The sequence below is a fragment of the Lissotriton helveticus genome, chromosome 6, assembly GCF_964261635.1.
Source record: "Lissotriton helveticus chromosome 6, aLisHel1.1, whole genome shotgun sequence".
NCBI classification, from domain to species: domain Eukaryota; kingdom Metazoa; phylum Chordata; class Amphibia; order Caudata; family Salamandridae; genus Lissotriton; species Lissotriton helveticus.
The window spans coordinates 1,422,130,814-1,422,142,915 of NC_136067.1; the positions used below are offsets into that span (position 1 = coordinate 1,422,130,814).

The following is a 12,102-nucleotide window of genomic DNA, read 5'->3' on the forward strand; positions in this document are numbered from 1 at the left end:
CTATTGCAACTCAGTTCTGGGGTTTTAGAGCACTCTTGGAGCGATGCTGGCTATGGATACTTTTGCTTGCTTGCAAGTGGTTTGAATACAATCCACGGTGGGTAAGGGTGTATTTGGGCCTACTTTTACTTTTAAAGTACGTTTTGTCACCATTTTTCTGCTAGGCCTCGTTTTTTGAGATCTGATTGGGGGTCTTCTACATTTGCGACTGGCTTTAGTAAGGGTCTTGGTGGGAGCATTGCTGGGAAGGTCAAATTTTGTTCTAAAACACAGTTTACAGTACACCTACCTTGAGGGGAAAGATCCGCTATAATATTTTGGCCATACTTATTTATCCTTAACAAGGTGACTCAGACAGAGTACGCAATTTCAAAAATATTGTACTGTCTATTAGGGAAATCAAAGTGTGACTTTTTGCACCACACAGCGTACATACCTTATATTTATTTATCAGTGGTATTGTAATAGCACTTCCTGTTTTCCGTTCAATAATCACAGGCCGGGTTTCAGTCAACATCCGCCAGGCAGGCAGTGGACAGGGTGTCTTCTGTCAGTGGTCACCAACATTGATGGACGAAGCGTCAGCTGGAATGGAGGAGTGCCGCTAATAAGAGGAATTGTTTGCTGCATGCAACTTACTTACCAAATTCAACAGGACAACTCCAACAACATACAGAATACAGATACAGTATCCATTGTTTTCTTCTATGAGTGTGACTGCATGTGGTTAGCTTTAGTTTGTACCCAAAGATTTCTTTATCTTCAATTATTGTTTGTCCATGCTGTGCTTTTTTTTTCTTCTCTCAACAAAACCTACCCAAAAAGACACCCCCATTCCCATCCATTTTCCAAACCCTAACCCTCTTCCCCCGGGCTGTGTGGTTTTGCTTGATGTCTGACTAAATGACATCAATAATTCCACACACTTGCTGGGGAGGATAAGGTCATAGCAACAGGCTGGTGAAGGAATACGAGGATATATTCTAGACTTACTCAGCTTCAGTACTATTTCTTGTAGTAGTAGGAGCCAATGTCAAATAAATTCAACGCAAGTACTAGTTATACTTGCAATACTTTACCATTTGTTAGGCTACATTGTGGCACTGTTCTAGTGTACTGTCACCTGCTATATTCTCGAGCGTACCGTAACCGTTGTAATGCTACAGTAAGGACAAACCAGGTTTCGTTTTCTTTTTTTCCATAGGCATGCAACTGCCACTGTGTCACACCACTAGTACCACCGCAATGAGGAAATTTCATCCGCCCAGGATTGCCAACCTTAATCCCCATTTCACGTGGAGCCAGCCCTGGGCCTAGCCCTAATTTCTAACACAAATTACAGGTAAGATAAGCGTTTGGTGGGAGGTAGTATAATGGAGTATTAGGACTAGACGAGAGATTGACGGTAGTACTACTAAAGTCCTAGGACTCTTCAGGAAAACAAACTTACTGTTACACCCCCACCCAACAGACTGAAAAGCAGTAAAAAACAGGTATGGTCAGATAAAGTTTAAAAAAGTATATTTATGTAGCCCTAACAAAATAATCTCCCTCAAGACCCTCCCTAACCCCAACGATTGTCTTTGAAAAGTCCCAAAAAGCACCCAACTCCCAAATCCCACCCCCCAAAAGTCTCTAAAGGGCAAGGGACACTCCACTACTGGAGGGTGCTGGTGAATTTTGCGGCCAGGGCATCATACTCCTTGCGGAGGGTGGCATGCTCGAAGCGGAGGCCCTCCACCAAGTTCTTGTACCTATGGACCTCCTGCTCCAGGTAGGACATTCTCACTCCTAGGCGGCGCTGGCGTGCCTTGCAGATCCTGTGGGGGGCAGCTGGTCTTTTTGCTGCTTGGCGGTGGCGGTTGGCTTTGTTAGCCCGGCTCCGTACCGCTGGAGCACTGCGCTGGCTGGCAGCCCGTGGGGTCACGGAGGAGGATGCAGCTGTCCCAGTCGAGGATGTTGTGGTTGCACCGGTCGACTGCGTGTCCTCCGACTCCTCCAGGGCCACCAGCCGCCGATATTCCGCGACAGTGGCATCCAGCCTCCGTTGCCGGGCCATTCGAGCCTGCTCCCTCCGTGATGTCGATTTGGAAGGAGCAACTATATGAAGAAAGAAAGACATAGTCTGTAACCAATGCTCCTTAACATTAATAACACAAAGTGATTGAGCCGAAAGTTGTGTCACAGTACAAGTAGCAAATTGAAAGCACAGTACATAACTATTGAGGAAAGTATCTATCTAACCGCCCACTTCTGCATCCTTGCTCTAACATTAGTGGTAGTTTAATGAACAAATTCTACGACCACTATGGACTTCCATTACAGTCGACTATGACAGTACACCAGTCTTATTCTTCTTCTTCTCTCTTGTTTCGGAAAATTGGTACGTTATCTTATGCAAGCCGGCAGAATGCCAGCGCAGTGAACTTGCACCCGAGAAAAACAGACGCACACCATGATGAGTGAGACAGACTTGCGTTACTGTACCGGTCCAGTACATGCAGGTGGTGAAGCTATTACTTTTCTATTACGGGTGGCACTGAGAATACTCGGTTACAAGGGCTACTGCTTAATTAATTTACCTTTCACCCTACAGTGCAAATGAGTACTAGAAAAGGAAAATGAAGAAGCTAAATAATTAGATTATCTATCACTTCACATGGGATGTATTTGATGACATATGGGATGACTTTAGGTGCTTTGCTTATTATTGAGTGAACAGTGATACACCCACACATGAATGACGTACTACTACTAAACTAAAGTTATTAAGAGAGGTACGGAGTGTCCACCGTAATAACCGGATATATGCTGTGCTTGCAGTTGCAATACAAACTATTGCTACTATTCATGGTAGTATTGGACAAATTTACAATTTCTTTTCCTTGCCTTCCCTACACTGGAACGGACGTGCGGGTGCGGTGTTACATGCTCTTCAAGGTAACACTTAGTTCATCCAGTGACCATCTACTCTCTCTAGATACACATGTGCTATCTAAGAGTCAGATAATACCATGCTCCAGGCATCCATCCATTCAAAGTATATGCACACATACAGTTTATGTTTCACCCACCCAGGCTGTTGTCCTTCCACCCATCCTTGCTTCATCATTGACCCAGCCATGCACCATACCATATTCTTTCCTTCCCAGCGACCTCGGGGGCGAAGCAAACACATATCATTCTTCTTTGCCAGCCATCATAAAATGTCTCGTCCTTCCACACTTACTTACACCCTTCTTTCGCTTTTCGAATATATAGCTTACCTGTGCCCGCCACCACCGTGTCAACCCTCACAGGCACATTGGTGTCGTCCGGCACTCGCACCGCCTCCTCCCCAGAAGTGTTGTCCTCCTCATCCACCACCTCCGTGCTGGCCCCGCCACCAGATGTTCCACCTACAAAGTACATTTTTAGAATGTTAGAATACACCACTCACTACTGTATAATATTTGGTCTAGGAGGAATAAAGAAAGTTAAAAAAAACGAAATACAATGTAATAATTTGTAACTGTATACTCTACAGTAAAAATGTCCCTTTTTCCAGGGAAGGCTGTTGTCTAGCTGCACTTTTTGGCACAACTGATGAATGCTTGCTTTTTATTTTTAACACACAACACTTTTTCTCCTAACAAAAGCTTGACTTCTAAGAACACGATCAGGGTCAAGCTCAAGTTCAAACCAGGTGAGAGCTCAGCTCGACCACAAGAAATGTGTCCAATTAATCGTTAGCACTAAGCACTTTTCCATTTTCAGTTAAACGGTTACTTTTATGACAAAGTTGATTTTAATAAATGTGTTTAGTTTTAATAAAGCTTTTAAACTTAAATAGACTCTGTGGTTTTTGGTCCTCCAGACTAGAGTGGATGAGCTAAAGGTTTTGGAATTTTTGCAAGCATGAGTACTTCTTGACTGTGACTCCGTACTCTTGCCCTGCGTAGGATAATCTAATGATCATTGGGGATCAATCATCGGTGACTTAGGGAGCTAAATGACTCTGCCACACTATCTAGTCAGTAAGGAGATTGGGGGTTCTTCAAAGTCTGATATCACTGAGGTATGTGGAAAGAAAGTCTACCTGCGCCTATTATAATTGATAAACAATGCACTATTTAGTGTTCATAGTTCGGTTTGTGCAGATTTGTCCCTGCAACAGTAGTAGAATGGATTGTCCTCCTATCCAAAACAAAAGTAAAGTAGTATCTTATTCTTTCTTGGTGGTCATTCACCTTTTTATTGTTGGCAATTGTCAAAGCATAAACATTTAGAAGACTTGAAAAGACATTATGGACAATCCCAGAGGACTGCACTCAGTGCATAGAGCTATTGCTGACTAGAATGGGAGTCCAATGGAATTGCCAAATGTGCAATCTTAGTTAGCTACACACACAGACTAATAAGAATAATCTAGTAATACCACAGGGAGTCATAGTCGAGGCAGGATAAGAATTTAGATCCAGTCTACAAGAAGATCAAAGACGATTTAGAAAAAATCGAATGAGGAACGCTAGGAAAAAATAGGTACTCTTTATTAAAATTAAAACTTACTGGGGCCAGCAAAGGAGCCCTCGCCTGCATCCTCCTGAACAGCACCCTCCTCCTGTGTCCTCTTGCCCTTGGGGGGAGCTGATGTACAACATGAAAGAAAGAAAGACCAGAAAACATGGATGAGATTTGTCAACCAAATCAAACATTTCAAAAGAACTATAACAAAATATTTTTGAGAAATAGCAAATAGATAGACAACTATTCCAAGGGATATATTGACCTATCTCATGTGGTATACTACGTTATTCGTATTGCCTGATTTGCGGACCGTTGACTTTCAAAGTTCCTATGTAACTCAATAAACAGACTACTAAAAAGGTTTGCCTAGGCCTGGCAGGCAGCAGTCCGCAGCACGCAAAGTGACAGACAAAGTCCATCCTGCTTGCAGATCAGTGAATACTCAAACTATCAATCCACCGACCACCACCACTATTTCTTCTTATAGCCATGTGTCTAAAGGAAGGACTGGACTTCAGTCTGTTGGGGCTGATTTAGAAGTCCCTTGCGGCTCATTTTCCTCCATTGTTGCGTGACTTTTGTGACGCAGCGGCAGAACAAAAGAGTCGCCATGGTGCGACGTATATATAAAAAAAAAACGCATATGGGAGATGCATCACGTTGTAAAGCCCTGCACCATCAGGGGGCGTTCCGGCGCAAGGGAGGGCGTTCCTGCGCAGGGACGAATCCTAGAAGTGGGTGAGGGAAATGTACAAGATGTCAATCAGTCACTTTTAGGACAATGATGCGTGACTCAAACCCTGCGCCTGCTTGAAGCCGACGTACGGCTTGATGCAGCATTGGGGCGATAGGGCACCCCAGAGCATTGCTGGAGCTGCGCCATCGTTGGCACGCAACTCCAGCAATGCGCCGCCTTTACGCCACAGATGCGTAAGGCTTCTGTGACGTTTTGGGCCAATGGGTGGTGGTGGCATGGCGCACAATTACTGCCGCATCCCTGCTACTTTGCAGGGATGCGCCGGTAATTGAAAATATGACCCTTAGTGTCTAGCATTACGCAGTTCTTTACACTACACTCATACATAATTTCTCAGGCCAATGAAATGAACACAAAATACAAAACAAATAGGCATAGTAGCAAGCAAGGCTACTGAGAAGGAGAGCAGTGCACCTGAAATGCATGGAAGATTTTGAAATATAATTTACCTAATGTAATCGGCAGCATTATTGCTCTTGGTAAAGAACAAACATTAGCAAATATCAGAGCTGGATAAAACAGATTAGTGATGAAATAGCTAGAAATGGCTACTACTACTCACCAAGCCTGGGGACCTCTACGCCGAGCGCGTCCAGCAAGTCCCGTTCCCGGTCCATGACATCCGTCCAGCGGTGGGTGGCCTGGTTATAGGTGCGCCGGACCCCAGAGAGCTTAAACATGGCCCGGCACACCTTCTCCCACCGCTTCCGGCGCTCCCGGATGCCATAGCCGGTTGCGATCTTGCCGCCTCCCAGGATCGTCTTGGGGAGGCGGCGCTGGACGTGGAAGATGAGTGCGGCCACCTCCTCCGCGCTAAAGATCTCCCGTGGCATCACTTGCTCCCCCCTCAAACGCCCGCACGGGAGCCGGGCACGGGGTGCGGGACCCTTCCCCTTCTCAGGGTGCTTCCCGGCTCCCTTTACCATGGTCTGGGCAGAAATGAGTTAAATAATAAAGAAGAAATAGAATAGGGAAGAAGAAAATAAAAGAGTTTAAAAAAGTAGTTTAAAATTAACAAAAAGTAGCAGAAAACACAAAAATATAGAGGTAGAAAAATAGAGGGATAGATATTAAGTAAAATAGATCAAATAAACTTCAAAAAAAGCAAAGGATGGCAGAGATTCAGAGAGGATACAGAAAGCATGCCCAGAACCATAGCAATGAATGAGAAACAAGATGGCCGCGCCCATTCACGACCGCGTGGGTAAGTTCGCGCGAGATTTTCCTCGCGAGCACGTGCGAAATTGTACTAGCGAGCAGCACACTTTGCGAGATTACACATAGCGGCCGGAAACGGAATTACGTCACGCAAACAAGATGGCTGCGCCCGTGTACGACCGCTAGGGTAAATTCGCAAACGTATAGCTACAAGCGCCTTGCGAACACGAAAAAAATCACGCGAACATACACGCCGCAAAAAAAAAAAAGTGTATTCGCGGCTTCCGAAATCGATCTCGCACGGATTCGCGCCCCGCAAATGACGCGAAATTGCAGAAAAACGATTTTTGCTAAACTGAAAGCAATCAGCAGGTGCAAAAGTTCAAACTTAACATTAGTAACCATTCACTCTAGTGCTTCCTGAGGGGCCCCTCCAGAGTTCAGTTGCCTATTTGCAACTATTCCATGACCCTGCTATGACCCAAACAGCAGGCTCATAGAATAGCTACAAGTAGACCATAAAGGTCCTGTGAAAAAAAATTGCACTGCAACAGAAAGCAAATTACAGATAAGGAAGGAAGCAGGTGCCAGCCAGACTGGAAGTTTCAAAATTACTGACACATTAATCCCCCCCTAATTAATTCATGGCAGTTGAAGAAGGGCAGGTGTGCTTGCTTTCACTGCAACAGAAAGCAAATTACAGATAAGGAAGGAAGCAGGTGCCAGCCAGACTGGAAGTTTAAAAATAAGTGACACATTAATCAAGCCCAAATTAATTCATGGCAGTTGAAGCAGGGCGGTGTGCTTGCTTTTTTTCACCCCCATAATCTACAGTGATAAACAAACCTAATGGGTGGCAGTCAGGATGTACCAGAGGGTGGCATGGGTGTACCAGAGGGTGGCAGTGGTGAAACAGAGGGTGCTGTGAACCTGTGATGATGAACCAGACGTAGAAACAACATAGTAGCGGCCGTTGCGAGCCGAAAAGTAAGTTCGCAATTGCGAAATGGTCCACAAATCCTCGCGAACGCTCGCCAACAAAAAAAACGGAAACATCCGCTAATCCGCGAGAGTTCGCGGATTTTGCGGATTGCGAATCCGTAAATCCGCAAATTCGCGTACGCGAGATCCGCTAGATCCGCCCATGCTTAATGGCCAGACGTTTTTGGTACCTCACTCTCCTCGTCCAGTCTGGAGACACAAGGATGACTTGGGCCTGGTCGACCTGATCTTCTTTGAAACTTTGGGCAAGAGAGTTAGAGGTGGGAAGGCACACATGAGTCCTAAGAGCAGCATTTTCGAATGTCTGGTCCTTGTGGTGGACAAAATCAAGCTGAGATGGAGACAATGTCTCGGTACATTGTATATCAAGGGTTGAGTTACAACACGTCTTGTGACTCAATCCTTAAAAAAAAAAAATTGCAAGTACCCAAAACTATGTGGCAGAGGAATGCAGATGATGTGTATTTACAGTGACACATGCTAAAACACAATTGTTTAAGGTTATGTCACTTAAATATTACCTGTGAGGTAAAGTACAATGATTAAAAGTACTGAAATCCTTGATGTACTTACCTGAGAAGTACATACCACAGCTTAACAACCCTCGAAATACTGACTGCGAGGAAAGGATAGCACACTGGTTGGTGCATTGCCTAGCAGCTATAATTTGTACCCCAGAAAGAACGGAGAGATGATCCATAGAAAAGACAGTGGGAACATACAGAACCGGCAAATTAATATTGTACTATTTTGCTGCCATTGGTAGTGGGTCGTGACATCTGCAATGTTTTTACTAAACAGATAAATGAGTTGATTCACATGAAGCACTCACCATGAAATTTGTACAAGCCACCAAGGTGATCAAGTAGAGTTTCCAACGATTTGGAAACTGGAAGCAGTTCAAGAAATCTGTGGATCACAATGTCGAACACTGGAAGAAAGCGAAGACACACATTTCCAAAGTAGATGGGCAGATAGTGATGTTGAAGCTGCACAGGAGGATTCACTTGCTCAGCTAGTCCTTCAAAGTAAAGCTTTTCCGGATACTTCTGAGGAAAAAGCAGGAGATAGGTTTTATGTTTTCCCAGTAATAACAAATAAAACTTCAAGTAACTGCTAGAAAAAAAAAAACAGGACAACAATTAAGAGGGGACAGGAGTTTATTCTTTATATAAGCGTATAGATACAATATTTATCACCACAAATAACAGAGGAAATGTGTGCCCATTCGGGATATGTGGGAAGAAGGTTAAGGAAGATTAGCACCGAGAAAGATAGATCAAGAGAGATAGCAAGATGAAGGGCAGAAGATAATTAAATGCAAAGAACTTCAAAAATGTACTGTAGGAAGCTGGTTCTGTATATACTGTACCAAAGTGAGGTATAGTGTGTACAGAGTCCAGTGGATCCCTAAAGGTAGGCAGAGGTAAAGATAGATAGCACCTCACTCTCTATTTGTGGTAGTGTGGTCGAGCAGTAAGGCAGTATCAGAGGACAGTGTTAAGCATCTGTTGTACATACTCAGTCAGCAAATTAATTCACACACTCATAGACTGAACTTCAGACCAATTGTTTTTGTAAAAAAAATATTCTTTTAGTTATTTTATTTTCTAGAAAGAAGCAAGCCTGGCACAGGTAAGTTGATAAATACTTTGCAGTAAATATACAGTTTGAAATGCAATTGTAAATGGACTTTGAAATGGTTACAGCTTGAATTACTGGTAATGCATTACTGTGGAATGATGTACATATACGTTGTATTGATCTTGCAATGATAATTACAGGTAAGTTACTTTTACGTTACTTTTGAGATTACTTTTTCTACTCAGTGTGATATGCCTAGATATCACACTGGGACATTTCCTAGAGAAAAGGTAAGTAAAGTCAGTTTTGCACAATTGTTACTTTTCAAGTTTCCGTACAAATCAACTCCACACTTAAAACATTTTTCAGAGGAAAAACAGTCAATAGGTTCCTATGGAGAGAAATTAAGTTAACAGTTACAAGTTAAGTAATCAGTTTTGGAGTTGAGCTTCTGGGGTTAGAACAAGGGTTCCCCCGGGGGCAAAGGTGCACTCTCGTTACACCCCCCCAGCGGCACTAGGGCAGCAGGTAGCAGAGTGCTGTGGCCCAATGTTATCCAACGGGGGATAGGGGGCCTCCGGTTGGTGGCTGCTGGCTAGCAGGTCACTCGGCTGCGGGAGCAAAGCACCTGGACATTAGCTCAGGACAAATGGGGAAACGCAGTAGCACCAAAGGTGCACCCTCAGCGGCACTAGGGCGGCCGGGTGCAGGGTGCTGTTTCGATGTTGGGCGCCCTGTTGTTTTCAATGGGGAACCTCTGGTTTGCAAAGGCACTGCAGGCTTGGGGACGAAGGTCTTCTGGGTGCGACCACCACTTCGAGAGTTAAGTTGGGAAGTTAGGGTTTGGCTACGCACCGTCTGTTTGGTCACACAAGCCGTGGGGCATCGGGTGCAGAGGTGCCTTTTAGGGTCGGATCATCTTATCAGCTCCTGGTTGCGGGGACCTTCTGGATTTAGGCTGCAGGCGTCGGCTGGAGGCAGGTCAGGCGTCACCTGTCAGTATCGCCGGGGTGACCTCCTCGTGGTGTTTGCCCACTTGAGCTCGTGCTGTGGATGGCGGTTGCAGAGTTGTGCTGATCCGCGCTGTCCGGCCGGAGCCAGAGGTTGCAGATGAAAAATCCGGTGTTCAGGGAAGACAAAGTCTTTGTAGTTGAAGGCAGGCGGGTCCTCAGGGGTTTTCGAGGTTGCCGACTGCAGGACACACCAGGATTTCGCAGAAGCAGGTTTGAGGGGGAGACAGGCCGGTAGGGCTGGGGCCAAGTCAGTGGGCGTCTTCCTCTTGTTAGCTGCTGCACGGCTGTTTGGTTCTTCTGCTTCTTGTAGTTTCTTCTTGTCAGAGGAAGCAAGGTTCAGGGGTGCACCTAAATACTAGGTTTAGGGGCGTTAAAGGTAGGTAACAGTCAGGGACCAATGGGTCCCTTCCCTGGGGTGGGTACACCCCCTATTATGCCACCCTCCAGTGGGAGAGGGGGCATGAGTTTGTCCCTGGTTGGCTGAGTCTCCCCATCTGCAAGATGGCAGGGATTGGGAGTTGTGCTTCACCTCGCCTCCCACACCCAAGGGGTGGAGTTGGCAGAGGTAGGCACACCGTTCTTCCTCACTTGTTTTTCCCGCTGGTTCTCCTGCCTAAAGTGGGGGTCAGAACCAGTGGGGACCAGTTGCTGAAAGCAGCAAGTGGCCTGGGGAAGCTCACAAAGGCGGCAAGCTTTGAAGCTTCCCCTTCGTGAACTCTGCTCATCCTGGGGGAGGACACTTGGCATCCCATCCCAGGATATGCATTTTCTCAGGCCCCAGAGAGCAGCAGGCTCTCGACCAGGGGTCCAGAAACATGACTGGTGATGGCAGCTGAAAGCAGCTGAAAGCAGCCACTCAGCCTGGACACTACTAGTGGGTTCGTTTTCAGGGGGCATCTGTAAAATGCCCTTTGTGTGCCTTTTCCATTAAATCCCCCACTGGCATCAGTGTAGGTTTAATGTGCTGAGAAGTTTGATACCAAACTTCTCAGTTTTCAGTGTAGCCATTATGGTGCTGTGGGTTCGTAATGACAAACTCCCAGCACCATATACTCTGATTAGCAGCACTGCAATTACAATGTCTAAGAATGGACTTAGACACTGTATAGTACACCCAGCTAGAAGGGTGACTGATCTATGCCAGGGCAGAGGGTTGTAGGCAAGGCACAGAGAGATGTGCGCCATTGCGACTCTTCACTTTGTTTTGCACCAAAACACGCAGCCTGCAAAGGCATTATGTATGTGTAGGGGGACAGGTCCTCTAAGGGTGGCACAATAAGTGCTGCAGCCCTTAGAGGTCTTCACTGGTCACAGTTCTCTGGGTACCAGCTATATGGGAGTCTAGGAACTAGCACAGCTCAAAAGATGCATCGATTTCTAGGGGTCAGGATGAATTTTGTTAATGCTGCAGTCTGAGCCCTCCATCTTCTAGGGGGATCTAGGAATAGAGAGAAACCATTCCGGCACCAGAAACAAGCACCAGTCTTAGCCTAAAGGCATACAGTAGGGTGAAATAGTAATCCATATAACAGTTTAGGATTTTTATTTTCTCTTTACAGTCCACGTGCAACTTACTATATTATGGAATAACCAAATAAATGACTACGGTAGAGCTACTGAGTTTGCAGGCATAGTGTGTTTTGAGATCAAACTGTGTGTGAACGTGTGCTTGCTTTCTTGGTTTCCCTTGAAGGCTTCCTTCCCTTCTGGTCAGTTGACGTGCTGTTTCATGAGGCATTCCCTTGCTCTATATCTATGAGGTGGCAAGATTTCGCTTTCCAGGCTTCCTCCAACTAGGACGAGCTGCTCCTTTCTTAACCCCCCAATTACTCCAGCCAAGAAACCCAGCTCAAGCTACCAGGTTAAGGGAGGAGATGTTAGAACTTATAGAAAACTTTCTGTTGTATTCTGACTGGTTTGGCCTCTTAAAGTAAAATAAGGTCATTGGCTAGGCCACCAGCTCTGATTAATAGCAACATGAGAGTGGTAACCCAGCACACTTTGGCTGCCCTAATACATGAAGATCAAAGCAGGACAAGCACGTTCAGGCATCTTCTCAAATGGACAATGCCAATAGTATAT

At 45.4% G+C, this 12,102-nt stretch overlaps 1 protein-coding gene across 3 annotated transcripts in view; it reads right to left on the reverse strand.

Moving 5' to 3' along the window:
• The window catches only part of MED23 (mediator complex subunit 23), a 684,519-nt gene that overhangs the window by 102,068 nt on the left and 570,349 nt on the right, over positions 1-12,102 (reverse strand). For 2 of the 3 annotated variants that reach the window (XM_078649215.1, XM_078649212.1), the window contains one exon: positions 8,256-8,472. In XM_078649215.1, the coding sequence (XP_078505341.1) occupies positions 8,256-8,472 (217 nt within the window). The remainder of the gene's footprint in view (positions 1-8,255; positions 8,473-12,102) is intronic. The other variant, XM_078649213.1, reaches the window with a different exon arrangement.